Consider the following 23,798-nt stretch of genomic DNA (forward strand, 5'->3'; position numbering starts at 1 on the left):
ATTTCGAGCAATTTACTTTCGAGCAATTGATTTCGAGAAATTTACCGAGACCCACGTATATATATATATATATATATATATATATATATATATATATATATATATATATATATATATATATATATATATATATATATATATATATATATATATATATATATATATATATATATATATATATATATATATATATATATATATATATATATATATATATATATATATATATTACAGCAATGAATGTTTTCTGTCACTACCGATCACTGGTCCTTCGGCCACTTGGGCAGCCCAGGGACAAAACCCTTGACCCAAGTCGTGGTTCATGGAGGCATGTTGTCCAGAATATGCCCTTGAGGTCATGTCTTGGTTGTTCAAAACAAATAATATGCGATAATATCTTAACATTTTAATTTTGTTTGTGACTTCCTGGACTTGCTAATTATCCTCAATAGCCCCGTGCATGTGTGTGTGTGTGTGTGTGTGTGTGTGTGTGTGTGTGTGTGTGTGTAAACATTATTCAATCTCTTTTGGCACAGATGGATGTTACGGTCATGGTGGTCCCGCCCAGCACGCCGGGTAGTTACCTGGGTGGCGCTGCATCGTGCCGCGTGGCATGGCGTGGCGTGGGGACGGCACAGGTGTGCCTTGCCGCCATGCCGCAAACGCCACAAATACTCCCGTCCCCCGTCCGCCGCCGCCCTCACTTGCCCGCTGCACACGGCACCACGCCAGGCACTTGTGCAGTTCAGCTACAACGCATTACACACACTCGTGATTAATGTGATAAACAGAGAATGAAATCCAGATTTGAGTTTCGTATTAGATAACAGATAAACCGTCCTCACTTCCGGAAGGGCTAGTGTTTCAGGGTTACGGTGACATAGCGTAGTTTTCTTTCACCATAGAGGTGTATGTATAGAGGTATATGCATTTTTTTCGTTTACATCTGTTGCCCGATTGAGACACGAAAACAAAATTCTTATCCTGACACTGTACCATGTAGGCCAAGTACCATCTGTCTGACAGTGTCCTTTGTTTTGTCATTAAAGTCAACCTCGTTCAAGCAATTTAGTTAGCAATCAGACCAGAGTTGCGTGCCGGAAATAGAACAGGTCTAACGACCCTACACCACGTGGTTAGTTGAACCTATGGGTCTATAATTTTGGCTTATAATATTAACATTTATTCGCGGAAACGCAATGTAAAACCCAATTAATTCATCAAACTGCGTTACTATACGGATGAGGTTATAAAAATAAATGCAAAATAGCTAAGACTGTCTAGTGGGTAGTGTTCCTAGAGTCTGGGGTCGCACCTCTCCTCGGGCAGCTGATGGTGGGCTAGGCTGTGCTTTCCCTTAGCACGCACGGGGCTCCGTTACAACGAAAGATTTGCCACGGGGGGGAGTTGTTATAACATGCACCGACTATCATTGGGTCTTAATCAACAGAAAAACAACCAAATAAAGAAAAAAATGTGCAGGAAAAGAGCGGACAGGAAAAAGTCTTAATGGAGATATGATAAAGAAAGCTTCCTTAATTCGTACTAAAAATTCGGACACAGTGAAGGCTGTAAAAGTAGTAAATAAGCACAAATCCAGTAAAGACAGATTGGCAAGATGTATAGTAGGTTGAAACCTGAGAAGAGAGAAGGAAAAGTTAGTGAATAAAAAAACACAATCCTTCAGAGACAAGACGAAGGCTGAAGAATTTAGTTTTAAAAATCTAGATTCTACCCTATCAGACTGAAAGAGATTTAGAAAAAGCAAATTACATATTAACTAATATTGTAATAGATACAACACTAGATGTAGGAGAAATTCCATTAATCCACGTTGCATGTTTTTTTTTGTGGTTTATGAGAAAATATTAGACATAAAACCATCAGACCTACAGGCCCTCAGGCGGCAGGGCGTAGAGGACCCGTATATACGAGTGCTCGAAGAAACATAGACAAAGTGGAAATCAATAAACTCCAGAAAAAAAGGGAAATAGATGTAGTAATGTTTCCAAAAGTATTCGCCTCTTCTGTTTAACTGAAGTGGGTTAACACTGAAATGAAGAAAGACGTTTCAGCGCTTCTTAACCTCGGATCATTATATTATAGCATCCACCGGGGTGCTGTAGCTTATGTTATGGCGTGCGAAAAGAGCCCCGGCCCGAGTTCAAGGCAATATGTTAGGACGGTCAGTCGGCGTTTCTTGCATCACTTCAAGCAGAGAGACTTTCAGCATTAAGCAGCCAATGCATTATAATCTATCTTATTGCTTTTCTGTGCTTTCTACGCAGATTTATATTTTATTTCACTTTTTCTCGACTCCCAAGTAGTAATGTAGGATGTAAAATGCTCCACCCATAAATGTGTCCATGCCATAGAACCAAAGAGGTTTAATCCCACTCTAGAGAAGTCAAGGATTTCTAAGGTAAAAATTATATCATGTTACACATATTTATGGCTGTTGATTTACCTGTAAGTTGAACATTGAGAATAAATTACATTGTAGAGTGGGTTATAAAATATCCCACCATGCAAGCTGCCAAAATTTACTTTTCCGAGATAAAAGCAAAATAGAGAATGGCAACTATTGCTAACTTTAGAAAGTGTTACTTTACCTTTGATTCACATTCTGATTTATATACGGTAAACTAATAAGGTTGATATGTAATGCCGTGCAGGTAAAATGCCATGGAGAAGATAATTGCATCAGGAATATGTTTTCAATTTGCAGAAATTCCATCAGACCTGAATCAAATGTTGACTACAGTGACCTTGAAGACGACAGTGAAGTTTTGGATGATGAGCAAATAGAGGGATACATAAGTTCGGATGATAATGGAAAGATGATGAAGATCAGCATATTCTACCCAATGATAATGGATCTGGAGTGATAGTGGAAAAAATATGGAAGCCAGCTCAACTTGGTAAATTTACATCACAAACCTGTCCTATTCGAGAAATTCTGGCTCTAGAAAACCCTACTCCATTTGGTGTTTGTTTTAAATTCATATCCAAGAAAAACCTTTCAAAATTTTGTTTCAAACAAATTTGTAAACTCAGCAAAAATGAAAAAAAAAAGTCATACTAATATAATTAAATAATCTGCTTATTTTTCGATGTTGTAGCAAATGCAATCTCTGAAACCAAATTACAGGCGTTAATGGGCGATCCAAGCCTGGCAATAGGGGTGAGGGGCCACCTGCAGATAAGGTTATGAAACACTGGCATAGTTATTCTTTCCTATGGTGACTGCCTGAAGGTCACATAAGCACATCTACGTGCTTCTACTCAAGCACGGAGCATTAAAATGTCATGGTCCCTTTAAGGGTGCCAGGCTTCCTCTACGCAATCTTTCTCACGTACTAAAAAAAAAAATAATAATAAAAAAAAAAAAAAAAAAAAAACATGCACACCTACATGGGTTATCGCTTTCATTCCCACTGGTCTACTTGTGTTTTACTTTATCTCCCCCCTCGCAGGGCTGTCCTTGGGTGCCTCAGAACGAGTATATAAGAATCTGAAGTCCATGTCGCTTCACTCTGCAAGCAAGATGTCTCTCCTTCACCAGCTCATCTTCGTCTCCCTCGCTGCATTCGCGGGTGAGTTTTGGCGACATATAACAGTCGCTTTGCAACAACATAATTTCCCTTGAATGTCTTAGGCGGACAGCATTAACTTAGAAGTGAACAACTTAGGTGAATAATTTTGAAAACGTTACGTTCGTACAAAAAACAAACCGCAATTTCTTGTTTTAATGAATTAAGAAAACTACTTTTCAACAAACAACATAAGGAACACTTTCCCTTGAACAATTTAGGATGACACTTTCATTAGGTAACTCGAAAATTCCTTCCAATGAAAAACTTTAAGCAACAGCTTCATCTTGCGTGAACATTAAGGGAAAGCAAATTCTATTCAACAACTTCCGTACACAAATTCCCTTTCAGAACAATAAAAAAAATAAAAAACTCCCATAGAGATTGAGAAAACCCAATGAACTTCCTTAAAATATATCAAAATCAACTCCACTAAACATCTTTCCCTCTACTTTAACACCTTACTTAGAAAAACTTGAAGCACCTCAACACCTAAAACAAAACTGCATAAGCAAAATGTTATAGTATACTATACTTTCGTACATTCCCCTCAGTTCTTCCATTCCTTAACATGACACACACGCCACACCACCGCCATCATCATCTTCCCTTCCTCTCCGCCCTTAGCTGCCCAGTGCCCCGGGGATTTCTTCGTGTCTAATGGCAACTGCTTCTCCGTGATCGACATGCCCGGAGTCAACATGACGTGGGACGAGTGCCGGTTGGCTTGCAAAGCCAAGGACGGCGGGGAACTGAACTCCGACCTTGCCACATTTGACACCGCTGAGGAGCTGGAAGCCTTCTCGATCACTTGGCTTGATGAGTGTGAGTATTGATAGAGGAAGTAGCAATGGCAGTGGTAGGGATGGCAGTGTTTGTCGATTAATTTTGATTGTTTCTTGGGGAGGAATTCAAACATTAATAATTATTGCCTTTAGGAGATTCAAAATATCCACTCGAATCAAAAAGGCAAGGAATATGCCTCAAAGAAAACTTTTTTTTTTTTTTTTTTTTTGCTGTTTAAAATGAACGCAAAGAATTACACCTGACAATTGAATTGATGATGGTAGTAGTGTTCCCCTTTTTTGTGTGTGGGCTTCGGTTCATATTGAAAGTCTCATTCGTATGCAAACTTGACAGAGATGAAGAATTAAAAGTGTAGATATTTCAAGTGCCTGTCAGAACTTAAATTCGCAATTCTCTCTTTCTCCACGAAAAAGTAACAAAACCACACTCACAATCCAACACATACACTAAAGCAAGCATTAACGACATCCTCTCCCCCCCCCCACCCCCTCCGCCCCACAGCTCAGAACTATAATCCGGACCCGAACATGTGGATCGGCGTGGAGAAGATAGACGGCAACTGGGAGACGATTGAAGGCAATCCAGTGTCCTTTCAAAACCCAATGTGGCAAGAGGGTCATCCTCACGAAATGGGGGAGAGAGTGTTCCTGCAGGATATCACATTGGCCAACGGCATCAACTCCTACGGCAGACTCTGTTTCCACTGCTCCATGGGCATATACGAGCACCACAGCCGATGCCTCTGCCGCGCCAAGTAGAGGGATGAAGGATGGATGAATAATACCATGCTTCGACTTGTCTTTGTTTCATATTTTCTTCTTTTTCCTCCTGAGCATCATTATTTTCGTTTTCTCCCGTGTTATTCTTGAGTTCATATTATTGACTAAAGACCATGCTTCGTTCCTTATTGTTTCCTTTTTTCTCCTCCATTTCTTCAAAATTATCTCACATCTCAAACAAGGTAATTGTCGTCCCATCGCACTGTATACTGCAGATACTTTACAAGAACCTGATGTGCCTTCATTTTGCAGAGTACATAACCGTGCCACACATTTTGTATGATGAACATAATAAACTGAAATTAAACGAGTGCATGATTTTTTACAATAAAACATTCACTCACATTACTCAATTTGTAAATATGAACATACTATGCTGAACCATATAATTTTCCCTTGAAAGAGTCCATGAACGCTTAACACAAATGCTAACTGAACCACAGGGACTTCGAGAAGACAAATACAAATACAAATTCCTTATGTTACCCGTTCAAAATATTGCCACAGAAAACTGCCCCACGTTACCATTTCATGTGTCTCTAAAGTAGATGATAACCATCCAGACAACAACCCAAGGTCTTTAACGTACATAAACATAACGTTACAGAGAAAGTAGAGAAAACAGATAGGGAAGCCATGAAGATGAAGCCACTTGACTGAGAAAAGCAAAACTGAGGCCAAACGAAGCTAAATGAGGCGACACGTTATGAAGATATATAGAACAAAATGCATGGTATGGAACATAATGCAATGCAATTACTTTGTATCAAACTATGATAATATACAGCCTGAATGATGGATAATAGATTGTTGATTTTGCTGTCTCAGGAGTCTGCAGAAACCTGTACCTCGACTCTGGCTCACTGCAACATCCTTGCTTCGACCTGGATCACCTCACACGGTGGAGACTACCCTCGCCTGGCGACCAGCGCACACAAGGAAAAAAAAAAAAAAGGGAAGTCATGAAGAGAGCTCGACCTGCCAAGAAACTCTGGGCCCCGACATTTCAGACAACTACATTGTGGTAGTTCAGGAGGGGGATGTTTTGTACGAGTCGGCCAATAAATCGATGATGCAGTTTAATATCGACAAATGCACTGTCCTAAGTGTGGGAAAAATTCTCCACATAAGTATTTAAGCATTTATTAGCACAGTTCTTGAGCATTCCAGCAATGAAAGGAATTTGGGTGGGCGTGTGAGCTCTATCCTTTGATCCAGAAATCACTAGACGGGTTTACCTCGAAAGGCGTAAGCAACCGGTTAGCGCAAATGTCATCCTGTCATTACATCTGGAACTGGCAAGGCCTCATGTGGATTATGCTGTTCAGATTTTGTGCCCCTATTGCAGAAAAGGTATAGATTCTCTAGAGGCAAAAAGGAAAAAACGACTAAAATAATCTTTTAAACTTACCGTACAGAGAAGAATTAAAGACAAATCATATTCTTTGGATAGACGTAGACTGTGAGGGAATTTAATTAAGGGCTTTCAATGGGTGAAGGAGATTTATAAGGGCGATTTAGATGAAGTACTTATAATTGAAACTACTGTAAGTGCACACCGGAACAGGAATAATTAAGATAAATTCAGGCTTAGGAAGGAAATAGGCTAGAACTGGCTCATAAAAAGGGTGGTGGATGAGTGGAATTAACTGGGCAGATATGTAGTTGAGGCAGACACAAACGAAAGTTTTAAATGGAGGTTAAATGTATATATGGATGGAAGAGAATTTGATGACTCTCACCGACTCTCAGGAGCTGCCATGCATGGGCCGTCTGGCCTCTCTTATTCTCCTTATATCCTTGCACATAAAACTAAACCTTTTCTCATCAGCTGGATCTACTAATATAATCTCTCTCTCTCTCTCTCTCTCTCTATATATATATATATATATATATATATATATATATATATATATATAAGAACATAAGAACGTAAGGAGTCTGCAAGAGGCCGGTTGGCCTATACAAGGCAGCTCCTGTACACTTAACCCCACCTTACCTCACCATCCATGGCTATATCTAACTTCTTCTTGAATGTATCTATGGTATTGGCACCCACAACATGGCTCCCAAGCCTGTTCCATTCGTCCACCACTCTATTGGTGAACCAATTCTTGCCTATGTCTTTGTTGAATCTGAATTTGTCTAACTTAAAACCATTGCCACGCGTCCTACTTGGCTCTTTCACTCTCAAAATTTTATTGACATCCCCTTTATTAAATCCCTTCATCCATTTATAAACTTCGATCAAGTCTCCTCGCAACCTTCGCCTTTCTAGAGAGTGTAGATTTAACTGCTTTAGCCTGTCTTCATAAGGCAAGTTTCTCACCCCCTGAATCATCTTTGTCATCCTCCTCTGTACAGATTCTAACATCTTTATATCCATTCAATAATAGGGGGACCAGAACTGAACTGCATAATCGAGATGAGGTCGAACTAGTGCTAAGTAAAGTTTGAGGATGACTTCAGCGCTCCTATTGCTCACGCTCCTTGAGATGAAACCTAGTACTCTGTTTGCCCGATTTTTAGCCTGATTGCATTGAGCCCTAGGACGGAGGTCAGCGCTCACTAGGACTCCTAAGTCTCTCTCACGCCCAGACCTGCTTAGAGGAGTGTCATTTAAGGAGTAATTGTGTAAGGGGTTATTCCTACCTACACTCAAAATGCTACACTTCCCGACATTGAATTCCATCTGCCACTTCCTCGCCCAATCATATAGTCTGTCAAGCTCATCCTGGAGAACGGTAGCGTCGCTGTCTGATTGGATTACTCTACCGATCTTGGTATCATCTGCGAACTTACTGACATCGCTATTAATTCCTGTGTCCAAGTCATTGATGTAAATAATAAAAATCAGAGGACCCAGCACCGACCCCTGTGGGACTCCACTCGTAACACTGCCCCATTCAGATTTCCTCCCATTGATTTGCACTCTCTGCTTCCTACCACTAAGCCACGCCTTGATCCAGTTCAAAACTTTCCCATCTACGCCGTGAGCCTGTAATTTTAGTAACAGCCGGTGATGAGGGACTTTATATATATATATATATATATATATATATATATATATATATATATATATATATATATATATATATATATATATATATATATATATTACTACAATAACTGTTACTTTCTTGATTTTTTCCCCTCACCATATGGGTCTAAACATCTATAGCACTCGAGTACTTCCCCTTCGTCATCAGGCAGCATTACTGTCTTTACCGACCCAACTGACCCAGTTCACACCAGAGCAATTTAGTTTATAAATACATGACAGCTTTGTTCAGCGCTTCTTATAATGGGATACTAGCTTCCAAATCCTGAAACTTAGGTTACGGCGAGCTTAGTTTGTTAGTTAAAGTTGGAAATGGCGTTAGCACTGTTCAAGATGTTAGAACAGTCATTCCGAGCATTACTTAAAGAAGAGGGACTTTCAGAATTACAAAGCATTACCAGCATGGCAGTTTTAATTTAAATCAAATTGTTTAAATCATATGATTTAATTCGATTTTAATGGAAGTAAAAAATCACGACTTCAATATAAATAAATATACTGTATTTAAAATTATAATGTGTGTGTGTGTGTGTGTGTGTGTGTGTGTGTGTGTGTGTGTGTGTGTGTGTGTGTGTGTGTATATATATATATATATATATATATATATATATATATATATATATATATATATATATATATATATATATATATATATATATATATATATATATATATATATATATATATATATATATATATATATATATATATATATATATATATATATATATATATATATATATATATATATATATATATATATATATATATTTATACTATATTCGATTTAAATCATATATTTAAATCATATGACTTCAATATAAATATATATATACTGTATTTAAATTTATAATATATATATATATATATATATATATATATATATATATATATATATATATATATATATATATATATATATATATATATATATATATATATATTAGGTAGAAGGAAGAAAATGTGATCCACTTGTACAGGACAATCATCAAGTCTGCTTGTCCTGTAATGGTCCTGTATTGATTCTGTACTGGTCCTGTAGCATGTCAAGCAATAGTGAATGATTGTCTTCTCTTACAAGACAAATATTCAAAAGCATAAAAAAAGGAAAATAGTCTTTTTGTTGACAACAATAATAATATAATTAGGAAGTTTAATGAGCATATTTCTTTTTCCAATGCATAGGAACATGATTGAATCTAATTTCTTAACAATATGATACAAATTTAACTGCATACTGTTAGAAGTCCCTCTTCTGTTTTTCGGTATTTATGTGCGTGTTATTTTAACTTGACAAATCTGCTGAAACTACCAGTGTCTTTCTACATATGATTTTCAAGTGAAAACACATTTTGGGAACTGTAGCAACACTAAACAATAGTTTCATTTGACATTGGCAAAGTTTCTTACAAGAAAATGTCCTCATAAAAGTGAAACAAATAATTATATTCAACGTAAACCCCCCAAAAATATTAAAGCAAAAAAAAAAAAAAAATTAAATAAATAAATAAATAAATAAAATTAAAAAATAATTTAAATAAAAAAAAAGTCCAATTTAAATCCTTTTTTTTTTTAAATAAAAATCCATTAAATTTCCAACCCTAATTACCAGTATTTCTGACTGCTTTTGTTATTAATGACATCTTCGATTCCATCTTACTAGGAAAAATCAAACAAAATTTACTTACTGTGTAATGCCGTAAAGTAAAGATGGGTGCATACGCTATAGCTGCGCCTGGCTGCGGTGCTCATCTCCGTTCCGTTGGCCCTTTGAGCCTGAGTTAGGTAAGAAAATTTTTTCCCTTGACACGGGCCATTGTGAACTCCGTGATTGCCAGTTTACTTTCCCCAGGTTTTCCCAGGTACCCATTTATCGACCAGCCCGATAAGGGGGGATGGACAGCTGGGTGAACTGCTTGCAGACTGCATGGACCGGGATTCAAACCCGTGCTCACAGAGTAGTAGCCAGACACGCTGATCACTAGACCACGGAGGCGTAATGCTGTAGCAAATGTAATATTTGTAACCAAATACTACGCGTGCGACAAGGAGCGCTCTCTCTCTCTCTCTCTCTCTCTCTCTCTCTCTCTCTCTCTCTCTCTCTCTCTCTCTCTCTCTCTCTCTCTCTCTCTCTCTCTCTCTCTCTCTCTCTCTCTCTCTCTCTCTTCTGGGCCCGGAGGTCAAACAAACCTTTCTCCGTGTCTCTACTCCCGCACGAAACTTTAGAATGTCATGGTCACTTAAATGTTTCGAGGCAACTATAACCTCTAACGTAGATAATGAAACTGGAATTACATACACACCTATATGGGTTGTCACCTTTCCCACAGGTGCGACGGTGTTTTATTATCTCCACTCTCATGACTGTCCTTGGGCGCCTCAAAACGGGTATATATGGATCTGCAGTCCCTGTCGTGTCACTCTACAGACAAGATGTCTCTCCTTCACCAGCTCATCATTGCCTCCCTCGCTGCCTTCGTGGGTGAGTGTTGGCGACAAGAAACAGTCGCTTGTAATTACACAACGATTTAGGCGAACATGAACTTAGAATTGATCATACTGGGATAAATGCTTGTGCGCGTGTACGTGCACGAGTGTATGCGTACCCACAAAAGTGTATGTGCACGTGCAAGCAGGTATACCCCTGTGTGTGTGTGGGGGGGGGCGGGTATTATAGTCCATAGGCCAAGAGCCAAAATTTCACGTACCGGTAACATCTGGGTGGGCAAATTCTAGTTGCTATTTTTCACTTGGTATATATCCCTAGATAATGTTTTGATATGATAACACTCGCAGAGGAGTAGCTTATTGGTGGTTATCACCTCTTGAAAAGACACACTCGTCTTGCGTTTTTTGAGGGACATTTTCCCGTAAAATCCATTGTAGTGTAGTTATTGTTCTACCCATGACCTATTAACCACCAACAAATGCATGCAAAAGCCCCATGCACTAGCCCACTTCTATATTATCGTGTTACCATGAGTACAATTTTTAGCCTGATATGCCCTGTAATAGACGAGCTAGAGCAAGAAGAATAAAAACCTATGGATACCGTTTAACAATTAGTGAATATACTTTTTTTTTTTTAGCCTCTCAGACGTCAATACATAACATTCAAAGAATAAAAAGAGTACCATTCAAAATATGAATCATCACCCTACAATTTCATCTCTATGGCATTTTATCGCCAAATCACTTGCTTTAGAGTTACTGAGCGGAAAATGGCTGGGAAACAGATTTTTTTAATTTTGATGAAAACGTGCGTTCCACTTCCGACTTCATTTGTGCAAACACTGTGACATATATAGCAAAACTGCATAGAGACAAACCTGTGCAAAATTTGATTTACTAAATCTTTAGTCCATATACTTTTTATGCGTACGATGCACCGTATCCTTAAAAAAACGGAAAATATGAAAAAAATAACCTTTAAAAGTGTGTTTTTCACAAAAATAAACAATAAAGCTACCAGCACGGAACTGTTATCATACATTATTTTACTTCTATTGATGCAAAAAACAAAATGACACAGGTATAGTTTTGCCCACTCGGATGGTACCGAAATCTGGTCCGGCCCATGGACTATTACGGTATATTTCCATTACTATAATGTTTTCATTATTCTAACTTTTGTCTACTGCCAACCAGTGTAACGCCACGCCTATCTCACCGCTACCACTAATTCATAGTGGCTGGTTGGCCACATGTAGAGGATTCAGGAGACACAAACCAGCTTGTAATATAGTCCTTTAATGGGTTAAGAGTAGAACAGGAACAGAACATGAATCGGTCTGTCTGTGTGTGTGTGTGTGTGTGTGTGTGTGTGTGTGTGTGTGTGTGTGTGTGAGTTCCCATCAGTTCTCCCACTCCTCTAAATGACACTAGAAGGTGATAGCTGAGTGGTCAGCATGTTGGCACGGTGTCCTGGAGAACCGGGGCTCAAGTCCCGCCCGCCGCTACAAGCTGACACTTATCAGTCATCGCCGAGTGGCCCTAAAACTACCCATATGCTATTCTGATAACCACCTATCATCTCAGACTCTAGCAAAACTCTACAGAGGATCAGGTGGAGCTTCGGGGCTAGAGCCAAGCAGGATGGCACCACTATAAAACACTTGTCTGCACCACCAACGGGCTGGGGCCGATCAGCAAGCCCAATCAAAAAAGTTTACCAGGGCTCTAAGCCAAACGCGCTCGCGCGCGCGCACACACACACACACACACACACACACACACACACACACACACACACACACACACATATACACACGCTCGCGCGCGCGCGCACGTCCACACCTTTAGCACCACCACCATTAACTCTTCTTTCTCCGCTTTTAGCTGCCCAGTGCCCCGGGGATTTCTTCGAGTCCGGGGGCCGATGCTATTCCGTGATCGACGCGCCCGGAGTCAACATGACGTGGGACGAGTGCCGTACGGCATGCCAGGCGAAGGACGGCGCCGAACTGTCCACCGACCTCGCCACGTTTGAAACCGCTGAGGAGCTGGAAGTCTTCGCCATCACTTGGCTTGAGGAGTGTAAGTACTACTGTAGAGGAAAACAATTCTTGCAAAGTTTAAAAAATGAACGCATACAAAATAATAAGTCAAAGATTGGCGGTGATGATGTTGCTCTCTCTCTCTCTCTCTCTCTCTCTCTCTCCATAATAACCACTTGCCTGCGCCATAAAGGGTTGGGCCGACCATCAGGCCCCACCAAGAAAGCCTCACTGCGCCATGGGTGGAAAAGTAAAAAAAATAAATGAATAAATGAAAAAAATAAAAGAAACACGTAACTGAAATACATTATGTAAACATTTGTCGACAGTCGAAGTGCTTGCCTCCTCTCTCTCTCTCTCTCTCTCTTAATAAGAAAAATTATACACTTCAATATGAACTTCTATCCCTCGCAGCTCAGAACTACCCTAAGGACCCGAACATGTGGATCGGTGCTGAGAAGGTGGACGGAAACTGGCAGACGATTGATGGCGTCCCAGTGACCCACCAGAACGTGATGTGGCAAGAGAGTCACCCTCACGACATGGGCGCGAAGGTGTTCTTGCAGGATATCACAATTGCCAACGGCATTAACTCCTTCGGCAGACTCTACTACCACTGTTCCATGGGCTTATACGAGCACCACAGCCGATGCCTCTGCCGCGCCAAGTAGAGGAGCGAAGGATGGTTTGAGAGATGTTCTGTTATGACCCATCTTTAATTTTCTTTTCTTCAATCTTATCATCAGCATCTTCGTCTTTTCCTCCCCTGTATTTCTCAAGTTCATATGACTGACATAAATTCTTTTTCGTTTTTTTCGTTTTTTCTTTTCTTTTCCTAATTCTTCTTTTCTCCGTTCTCTTCTCTTTTTTCTTCCTTCCATGTTTTTTGCCAACTTGCCTAAAAATTCATGTTCTATATACTTTACAGTAATGTGCTTTCGCTCCATACTGTACAATCACATGCCAATCATTTTGTACGATGAAAATAAAAATTTGAAGGGGACGTAACGCACCATTCTTTTTTCATCAAAACACATTCACACATTAACGAAAGTGCAAATATCACCATACTATGATGTTTATAACTTAACATATTATTTTCACATCCAACTGTTTGTAGACGTTTAACATACTTGATAACTAAAGTTACTGAACCACAGCGACTTCGAGCGGACAATAGGAATTTCTTATTGTTACCCGTCAAAAAATACACCACAGAAAACTGCCCCACGTTTCAATTTCACGAGTAGCTGAAGTAGATGATAACCATCCAGACAACAAACCAAGGTGAGTAACGCACATAAACAGAACGAATATCCGTAAAATAAAAATAAATTGGTAATAAATGCGATAAAGAATAAGCGAAACATGACAGAATGACAAGGAAAAAAAAAAGGCCAACCGATGCGAACGAATCGTTACGTGAAAACACAAAATGAGGAGCAAGGAGGCCACATCGAAAGTCACAATCCCATAACAGGACGGCAGACTGACTGGCGAGGGTTTGTGAAACAGTAAAGCACAAAGAAGTGAAACACGACGGGAGGAGGTGGAAAGGGGAGGAGAGGGGAGGCGAGGCGACGCCCGGCCCAGCAAGGATTACCCCTAATACCTTCACTTTTCAATATTGGCAATATCGCGGAGGGATGTGAAGGGTGATGACGAGACGGCGAGGCAGGGAGTGAGGGAGGCAGGAAGGGAGGAAGGCAGACAGCAAAAGGGAAGGAAAGCAGAAGAAAAGGGGGCAGGAAGGGAGGAAGGTGGGAAGGAATGTAGACAGGAGGAAAGGAAGGCAGGAAGAAAGGAAGCAGATAGAAAGAGAAGCAGGAAGGGAGGGAGGCAGAAAGGAAGGGCAGCAGAGAGAAAGGGAGGGAGGCAAGAAGGGAGGGAGCAGGAAGAGAGGGAGGGAAGGAGGAGGTGAAGGAAAGGAAGAAGAAATGGACGAACTGTATAAGAAAGGAAGCGATGAATTTTTTTGTTTTTTTTTTTTTTTTTTACGTTGTTCCTGTTGCGCCAGTAGGCATCTTCCAGTGGGGCCTGATGGTCGGCCCAAGGCTTCTTCCAGGTGGGGCCTGATGGTCGGCCCAGCCCGTTCTGGCGCAGGCGAGTGTTTATAGTGGCGCCATCTTGCATTGAGATTGAGATTTGAGATTGAAATGGACAGTGGAAGGAAAGGATTGAATGATCGAGGGAAGAAGAAAGAACACCAGAGAAAGGTATGAATGAGTAAAAGAAAGACGGAGAGCAACGGGAGAGGTGGCTGGAGGAAGAAAGTAGGAAAAGATGAATTAAGGCAACGATGAAAATGGTAATAAAGAAAGAGGGGAGAAAGATTGACAGGCAAAGACAAGTAGGAGAAAGAAGAGACCATGGGAAAGATTGATGATGTGAAAATAATTAGACGGGGTAGAAGAAGGGAGAGACAAACGGAAAGAACAGGGATATAGTTCACAAATATTTAATAATAATAATAATAATAATAATAATAATAATAATAATAATAATAATAATAATAATAATAACAATAATTATTATAATAATAAAAAGAAGATGAAGAAGAAGAAGAAGAAGAAGAAGAAGAAGAAGAAGAAAAAGAAGAAGAAGAAGAAAAAGAAGAAGATGATGATGATAAAGATGAGAGAGAGAGAGAGAGAGAGAGAGAGAGAGAGAGAGAGAGAGAGAGAGAGAGAGAGAGAGAGAGAGAGAGAGAGAGAGAGAGAGAGAGAGAGAGAGAGAGAGAGAGAGAGAGAGAGAGAGAGAGAGAGAGAGAGAGAGAGAGAGAGAGAGAGAGAGAGAGAGAGAGAGAGAGAGAGAGAGAGAGAGAGAGAGAGAGACTTCCTTGTCGATAGTAATGCAAGATGAATGGTGTGGGTGAAATCTTTGAGGCGTGAAGTGACGAGTGTTGCTTCTGTGGCGTTCCTGATCTCCCGTTTCTTTATCCTTAAGTCTGTGGCAACAAAACGTGATGAATAAGTGAAAGAATGAATAAACAAATAAACAAGCAAATAATATCAATTTGAAAAGTATCATTTACTTTGTTATGCAATCTCAAAGTTACTCATACCTGCCACAGCTACTACCACTACTACTACAACTACTACTACTACTACTATTACTACTACGAACAACTGAACACAAATATTTGTTTAGAAACCACATTATAGTTTGGTGGTGTTTTATGGGTTAGGGAGGTTCTTTGGGGTGATATATATAAAGTCCACGCCTCGGTCACGGTTTTACGAGTAAAAGATTGAAACACGAGATTTTACAAAATCAATAATTTTATTGCACCCGAAACATTATCGCGGGGTAGGATGGACCCCTGGGCTTCATCGCAGCCTGAACATGAAGAAAGAGAGCCTTACTGGAACAACTCTACCAAAAAACCTCATCCTCATCACCCTCTACCCCTGTACAGTCCTGTACTTATGAGTCAGTCCAAACCATCGAACTTCCATTAACAGAATGTGAGTTACTAACTGTGCTTCTTGTGCAGCACTGAATACTGTCCCAATAATGTCAAGCATCTGGAAAATGGGGCAGACACAATTAGTTAGATGTAAAAGATAATAAGAAAAAATGTTAAATATGTTAGGGCAATACATAGCAAGATTTTGAGACAGAATTACAGGTACTGATACATAATTCATTAAAAAGGACAGACTTTCAGGAAAGGCAAGACAAGATCCTGAATTTTGTTTGGCATGTGCTAGGTAGTGTCTTACCTCTGTTGACTCAGTTACCATCATATTCTTGTCTCTGACACAGCAACCGAGTGTAGTCTTGGGCACGTTGGATTATTTTGAGATTTTTATAAGCACATCTTTTTTGCTCTAACTGCTGCTATTGCACCTTACATGGCTGCATCATTCCATTCCCCTCTGCTACTGACTCGCACGTATTCCAGGGGTCAAAAAGAGAAGAAAATATTGAGGGTTTGTGAAATATTTAGTGTGAGCAGCAAGACGGAACCCCTTAAGTTCCATCTTACCCCACAAATGAAAATTCAGTTTCAAAAGGTTCACCAAAACATAAGCACAAGTTCTGTATTTCAATTTATGGCACATACCAATTATGCACATGCACATACGTACATGAGCATATTTAACGTGAACAGTAAGTCATTATAACTAATATGTCATTACAAAAAATCCCGTTTCTTACCTTGTGCGTATAACATCAGCGCTCAAAACGACAGCCTGCTTTCTTGAAAGCACATGAGCGCGACTGCGACCGGCCCGCCGGCAATAACGTCACTGTTTGGTGACATGAAGGACATCTAGCAACCAATAATTGAACCGCACCCTTTCTGCGTGTGATTAGAGGAGGGGGGAAGGTCCATCTTACCCCACCTTCCCCTACTACTACTACTACATCTACTACTATAACTACTGCTGCTGTTACTTCTACTATCAATATTTCGTCTGGAAGAATACGATAAAATACTCCTTCCAGTGCTTGTTCCATTTTTCTGTTTTCTCCAATACGAAACCGCTCAACACCGAACACCACACAATGAACACCTGTGTGGATTTTACATGTGCGCTATACCTGTCTGTGTACCTGGAACCTACTTATTAGCTGGTCATCACGCTCCGCCTGCCATGTTAAGCCCCGCACGCTGATCCTCCTGACACGAAACTATTGAGCTTCTAAAGAGGGCAGGTGGAAGCTCTAGGGCGAACAAGGTGGTGGGGGGGCAAAGGGTGAAGTTGTAAAGGTGGGAGATTGTGATAAGGGTGAGTGTTGAGTAAGGGTGTTTTGTGAGAATTAAGGGTGAGGGCCAGAGTGGAGAGAGACAAAGACAAGAGGACGAGTATGTAAGGGTGAGAATGCAAGGGTGAGAGATAAAAGATGTATAATACGAGCGAGTGATGAGGAAGGGTATTTTGAGCGACAGGGTAAGGATGTAAAAGGGTGAGGATGGTGATGTCGGTAAAGGGTGAAGATGTAAGAATGGGAATGCAAGGGTGAAGGTTAAAAGATGTGTGATAAGAGTGAAAGTGTTAAGAAAGGGTTACTTGAGCAAATGGGTGATGAGGGAGATGGGGTGATGACGTAAGGGTGAAAGATGTGTGATAAAACTAAAAGTGTTGAGGAAGGGATTAGTGAGGGTGAGTGAGGGTGTTCAAAGGTGAGGGTGAAGGTGGTAACAGGTAAGGGGTGAGGAAATGTGGATAACTGTGAGGATGAGGGGATAAAGAAAGGTGTTGGGGAGAGGAGAAGGATGAGGACGTAGTGATGTGATTTTCTGCAGGTAATTAGTCATCCACAACGGCTTTTAAATATCTGTCCTCCGTGGCTTGAGTGGGATGAATTTATTTACGCTCGCTGTGATTTGTGCAGTAAACCGATTATACATTTCTTGAACGCTGAAAGGTTAGAATGTATGGATGGAATGTTAGAGGGAAAACTACAGAGGATAAGAAAAGATGAAAGAATGGCTTCGTGAGTGACTGGGCGCAAGAATGGGAGGAACTGATAAAGAAGAATTGAGGAAGTGTGATATGGGTAAAAAGGTGAGACATGATACTAAAAAGAGCTACAAGGATAAAGAGATAAGACGCGGTATGGAGGTGAAAATGGAACGAAGGGTAAAGAGAGAGGTAAGAAGGGAAGAATCACCCTCAATATCCTACCTAATAATTAACCCCCTGTAGAGTTAGCCAAGAAAGAATACTCTATACCCCAGAATATGAAACAATATGAAAACTGACTAAAACACATGACACTTAGGTCGGTATTATAAACATTTTCGCTTCTCACATCAGTATTTCTAAAGGTCAAAGAGGGGATCAATTGGGTTTTAATGAGTGTTTCTTTAGGTTCACGGTACAGAAGAAGGGCGAAACTACCACCAGGGTCATAAAACTACTACTGGAAATGCCCAAAACTCCTACGAAAGCCTTGTCAAATATGTGTAATTGGACGGCGAAATGTTTAGCAATACGGCCCTAAGTTAGACCCGTACTCTTAACCCGGTAGCAGCGACGGGCCAAATTTGTGTCTCTACCGTGTACCAGCGACGGGCCAAATTTGTGTTTTTACCGTGTAGCAGCGACGGGCCAAATTTGTGTTTTTACCGTGTACCAGCGACGGGCCAAATTTGTGTTTTTACCGTGTACCAGCGACGGGCCAAATTTGTCTTTTACCAAATGTACCAACGACGGGCCAAATTTGTGTTTTACCGTGTACCAGCGACGGCCAAATTTGTGTTTTTACCGTGTACCAGCGACGGGCCAAATTTGTGTCTCTACCGTGTACCAGCGACAGGCCAAATTTGTGTTTTTACCGTGTACCAGCGACGGGCCAAATTTGTGTCTCTACCGTGTACCAGCGACGGGCCAAATTTGTGTTTTTACCGTGTACCAGCGACGGGCCAAATTTGTGTTTTTACCGTGTACCAGCGACGGGCCAAATTTGTGTCTCTACCGTGTACCAGCGACGGGCCAAATTTGTGTTTTTACCGTGTACCAGCGTCGGGCCAATTGTGTTTGTACCGTGTACCAGCGACGGGCCAAATTTGTGTTTTTACCGTGTACCAGCGACGGACCAAATTTGTGTTTTTACCGTGTACCAGCGACGGGCCAAATTTGTGTTTTTACCGTGTACCAGCGACGGGCCAAATTTGTGTTTTTACCGTGTACCAGCGACGGGCCAAATTTGTGTATATACCGTGTACCAGCGACGGGCCAAATTTGTGTTTTTACCGTGTACCAGCGACGGGCCAAATTTGTGTTTTTACCGTGTACCAGCGACGGGCCAAATTTGTGTCTCTACCGTGTACCAGCGACGGGCCAAATTTGTGTCTCTACCGTGTACCAGCGACGGGCCAAATTTGTGTCTCTACCGTGTACCAGCGACGGGCCAAATTTGTGTTTTTACCGTGTACCAGCGACGGGCTAAATTTGTGTTTTTACCGTGTACCAGCGACGGGCCAAATTTGTGTTTTTACCGTGTACCAGCGACGGGCCAAATTTGTGTTTTTACCGTGTACCAGCGACGGACCAAATTTGTGTTTTTACCGTGTACCAGCGACGGGCCAAATTTGTGTTTTTACCGTGTACCAGCGACGGGCCAAATTTGTGTTTTTACCGTGTACCAGCGACGGGCCAAATTTTTGCCATGACATAAACCCCCCAAAATAGATGATGCATTAACTGATCACAAATGCGTTGATATATATTATGAAATGGTTTGCGTGAGTGATGATTTTTTCTCATTAATTCGCTTAGAGGGGCCTTTAAGAAACATGATCCCCGCAGCTACCGGGTTAAACGCACTTACCTCTCACAACAAATATTTCCAAACACCACAAAGGAGATTAGTCGGGTTCTCATGAGTACTTTTTGACATTCATGGTACAGAGGCTTTGTCAGACTTTCACAAGGCCCAAGAAACTACCCCCAACCTCTACGAAAACCTTAACAAATGTGAGTGTAAGGTTCGTGTTCTCAGACGCTTTCGGCTCTCACAACACATAATTCAAAGGCCACAAAGGAGATACGTCGGGTCCTCATGAGTGTTTTTTGACATTCATGGTGCAGACGCCTTGTCAAACTATCACTAGGCTCATAAAACTACTCTTGGAAATACTAACACAACTTCTACGAAAGCCTTAACCCGGTAGCTGCAAGGTTCATGTTTCTCAAAGTTCCCTCTAAGCGAGAAAATGAGAAAAAATCATCTCTCACACAAACCATTTCATAATATATAACAAACCATTTGTGATCAGTTTATGTATCATCTATTTTGGGGGGTTTATATCATGGCACAAATTTGGCCCGTCGCTGCTACACGGTAAACCCACAAATTTGATCCGTCGCTGCTACACGGTAAACCCACAAATTTGATCCGTCGCTGCTACACGGTAAAAACACAAATCTGATCCGTCGCTGCTACACGGTAAACCCACATTTGATCCGTCGCTACACGTTAAAAACACAAATCTGATCCGTCGCTGCTACACGGTAAACCCACAAATTTGATCCGTCGCTGCTACACGGTAAAAACACAAATCTGATCCGTCGCTGCTACACGGTAAACCCACAAATTTGATCCGTCGCTGCTACACGGTAAAAACACAAATCTGATCCGTCGCTGCTACACGGTAAACCCACAAATTTGATCAGTCGCTGCTACACGGTAAAAACACAAATCTGATCCGTCGCTGCTACACGGTAAACCCACAAATTTGGCCCGTCGCTGCTACACGGTAAACCCACAAATTTGATCCGTCGCTGCTACCGGGTTTATAAATGTGGGTGTGTTGGGGCCGTATGCTCAGACGCTTTGGGCCCTCACTCACAAGAAACATTTCCAAAAGCCACACAAGATAATAGTCGGGTTCTCATGACTGTTTTTTTTCTTCTTCTCATTCATAGTGTAGAATCCTTGTCAAACTATCACTAGGCTCATAAAACTACCCATGGATATACTAACACAACCTCGATGAAAACCTTAACAAATGTGTGTGTGTGTGTGTGTGTGTGTGTGTGTGTGTGTGTGTGTGTGTGTGTGTGTGTGTGTAATCCCCGAAATGTTTGAGAATGTGGGCCTTACAATTAGCAGGGTTTGTCCCCACTGGTTTCCGTTCATTCTCTCTTAGGTAGCTTTCACAATATTAAAGGGGGTGACTATACCTTGCTCTACCTTATTACCCACACAACCCCGCCCCACCTTGAGCCGCACCTCCCCCGCCCCCTAGCCCCTCCCCTCCTTCCCTTGACAAAGTTTCGCACATGAGTGAGTCTTTGATGCTAACCTCTACGCAGGTAAATATTGCTAATCATCTCCCTTTACCGTGTTCACCTTGTCGTTTGATTAGCTTTCTCTCTCTCTCTCTCTCAAGTCTGCATGAAAAGTATTCTTACCAATATTATTCACGGCAATCTCCTCCGGAGGAGGAGGAGGAAGAGGAGGAGGACCTAAGAAGAGAATTGGCTTCAGTAAATTGGAATCATTTGCTCAATAACGTCAGCGTTCAAGAAATGTATAATCGGTTTACTGCACAAATCACAGCGACCGTAAATAAATTCACCCCACTCAAGCCACGAAGGACAGATAACCAAAAGCCGTTGTGGATGACTAATTACCTGCAGAAAATCATCGTCGTAACAAGAAAACTGTATAAGAAATATAAACTGTCACACACTTCACAGGGTCACACTAACTATATCAATATCAAGTGAGAGTGCGAAAGGTAAATCAGAAAACAGAAACGGGAATATGAGATGAAAATATAACTTGATGCAAAGAAAAATCCCAGATTATTTTTTCAGCAACATAAGCAAAAAAACTTAAAAATAATATCGGCCCACTATTAGTAAAAAGCGATAAGATTAATGATGATAAAGGCATGGCGTCGGTCCTAAATTCAACCTTTAGTACCGTGTTCACAAAAGAGAACATGACATCGATCCCAGCCCCGAAGTCTATTTTTCAATGCCCTGAAGAACATAAGCTGGTGGAGAGGGGAAGGGTTGGCAAAGGGACTGGTAGATAGGGGAAGGGTTGGTAATGGGACTGGTGGATAGGGGAAGGATTGAAAATGGGACGGGTGGATAGGGGAAGGGTTCGTAATGGGACTGGTGGTGAAGGGAAGGGTTGGTAATAGGACTGGTCGATAGGGGAAGGGTTGGTAATGGGACTGGTGGAGAGGGGAAGGGTTGTTAAAGGGACTGGTGGATAGGGGAAGGGTTGGTAATGGGACTGGTGGATAGGGGAAGGATTGGAAATGGGACTGGTGGAGAGGGGAAGGGTTGGTAATGGGACTGGTCGATAGGGGAAGGGTTGGTAATGGGACTGGTAGAGAGGGGAAGGGTTGGTTATGGGACTGGTGGATAGGGAAAGAATTGATAATGGGACTGGTGGATAGGGGAAGGATTGGTAATGGGACTGGTAGATAGTGGAAGGGTTGGTAATGGGACTGGTGGAAAGGGGAAGGGGTGGTGATGGGATTGGAGGATAGAAGAAGAATTGGTAATGGGACTGTTGGAGAGGGGAAGGGTTAGTAATGGAACTGGTGGATAGGGGAAGGATTGGTAATGGGACTGGTGGAGAGGGGAAGGGTTGGTAATGGGACTAGTGGAGAGGGGAAGGGTTGGTAATGGGACTGGTGGATAGGGGATGGATTGATAATGGGAATGGTTGATAGGAGAAGGATTGGTAATGGGACTGGTGGACAGGAAGGATTGGTAATGGGACTGGAGGAGAGGGGAAGGATTGGTAATGGGACTGGTGCATAGGGGAAGGGTTGGTAAAGGGAGTGGTGGATAGGTGAAGGATTAAAATGGGACTGGTGGAGAGGGGAAGGGTTGGTAATGGGACTAGGTTGACAGAGGAAGGATTGATAATGGGACTGGTGGATAGGGGAAGGATTGGTAATGGGATTGGTGGATAGGGGAAGGGTTGATAATAGGACTGGTGGATAGGGGAAGGGTAGGTAAAGTGATTAGTGGATAGGGGAAGGGTTGGTAATGGGACTGGTGGAGGGGGGAAGGGTTGTTAATGGGACTGGTGGAGAGGGGAAAGGTTGGCAATGGGACTGATGGAGAGGGGAAGGGTTGGTAATGGGACTGGTGGATTGGGGAAGGGTTGGTAATGGAACTGGTGGATAGGGGAAGGGTTGGTAATGGGACTGGTGGATAGGGGATGGATTGGTAATGGGACTGGTGGATAGGGCAAGGGTTGGTAATGGGACTGGTGGATAGGGGAAAGATTGGTAATGGGACTGGTGGAGAGGGGAAGGGATGGTAGTGGGACTGGTGGATAGGGCATGGGTTGGTAATGGGACTTGTGGTTCGGGGAATGGTTGGTAATGGGACTGGTGGATAATTGAAGGTTTGGTAATGGGACTGGAGGAGAGGGGAAGGGTTGGTAATAGGATTGGTGGAGAGGGGATGCATTGGTAAGGGGACTGGTGGATAGGGGAAGGGTTGATAATGGGGCTGGTGGAGAGGGGAAGGGTTGGTAATGGGACTGGTGGACAGGGGAAGGGTTGGTAATAGGACTGGTGGACAGGGGAAGGATTGGTAATGGGACTAGTGGAGAGGGGAAGGGT

At 41.7% G+C, this 23,798-nt stretch overlaps 2 protein-coding genes and 1 long non-coding RNA gene across 9 annotated transcripts in view; 2 read left to right on the plus strand and 1 right to left on the minus strand.

The window, feature by feature from the left end:
* The window catches only part of LOC127008170 (uncharacterized), a 160,152-nt gene extending 159,429 nt beyond the window's left edge, over positions 1 to 723 (minus strand). For 4 of the 7 annotated variants that reach the window (XR_007760893.1, XR_007760891.1, XR_007760892.1 and 1 more), the window contains exon 1: positions 585 to 723. This is a non-coding gene — a long non-coding RNA (uncharacterized LOC127008170). The remainder of the gene's footprint in view (positions 1 to 584) is intronic. The other 3 variants (XR_007760890.1, XR_007760894.1, XR_007760895.1) reach the window with 3 other exon arrangements.
* A 2,735-nt stretch (positions 724 to 3,458) lies between these two features.
* Positions 3,459 to 5,490, plus strand: LOC127008175 (uncharacterized). Its single transcript, XM_050879857.1, has 3 exons — positions 3,459 to 3,596; positions 4,221 to 4,418; positions 4,902 to 5,490. Exons 1-3 carry the CDS (start codon positions 3,524 to 3,526, stop codon positions 5,156 to 5,158), a joined length of 528 nt encoding a protein of 175 aa, XP_050735814.1. The 5' UTR covers positions 3,459 to 3,523; the 3' UTR covers positions 5,159 to 5,490.
* A 5,100-nt stretch (positions 5,491 to 10,590) lies between these two features.
* LOC127008441 (uncharacterized) lies at positions 10,591 to 13,739 on the plus strand. The gene is made up of 3 exons (XM_050880587.1): positions 10,591 to 10,722; positions 12,579 to 12,776; positions 13,151 to 13,739. The coding sequence occupies exons 1-3, from the start codon at positions 10,635 to 10,637 to the stop codon at positions 13,405 to 13,407; spliced, it is 543 nt and encodes a 180-aa protein (XP_050736544.1). The 5' UTR covers positions 10,591 to 10,634; the 3' UTR covers positions 13,408 to 13,739.
* The last annotated feature ends 10,059 nt before the right edge of the window (positions 13,740 to 23,798 follow it).

This window comes from Eriocheir sinensis, chromosome 37, assembly GCF_024679095.1.
Source record: "Eriocheir sinensis breed Jianghai 21 chromosome 37, ASM2467909v1, whole genome shotgun sequence".
Taxonomy (NCBI): Eukaryota; Metazoa; Arthropoda; class Malacostraca; order Decapoda; family Varunidae; genus Eriocheir; species Eriocheir sinensis.

What these genes read in the sequence shown, in the direction of transcription:
- LOC127008441 (XM_050880587.1), top strand. Translation starts at nt 10,635, where the DNA reads ATGGATCTGCAGTCCCTGTCGTGTCACTCTACAGACAAGATGTCTCTC. An exon ending in CTCCCTCGCTGCCTTCGTGG is followed by an intron (nt 10,723 to 12,578) that starts GTGAGTGTTGGC and finishes CTCCGCTTTTAG; the next exon opens with CTGCCCAGTGCCCCGGGGAT. An exon ending in CATCACTTGGCTTGAGGAGT is followed by an intron (nt 12,777 to 13,150) that starts GTAAGTACTACT and finishes TATCCCTCGCAG; the next exon opens with CTCAGAACTACCCTAAGGAC.
- LOC127008175 (XM_050879857.1), top strand. Translation starts at nt 3,524, where the DNA reads ATGTCGCTTCACTCTGCAAGCAAGATGTCTCTCCTTCACCAGCTCATC. An exon ending in CTCCCTCGCTGCATTCGCGG is followed by an intron (nt 3,597 to 4,220) that starts GTGAGTTTTGGC and finishes CTCCGCCCTTAG; the next exon opens with CTGCCCAGTGCCCCGGGGAT. An exon ending in GATCACTTGGCTTGATGAGT is followed by an intron (nt 4,419 to 4,901) that starts GTGAGTATTGAT and finishes TCCGCCCCACAG; the next exon opens with CTCAGAACTATAATCCGGAC.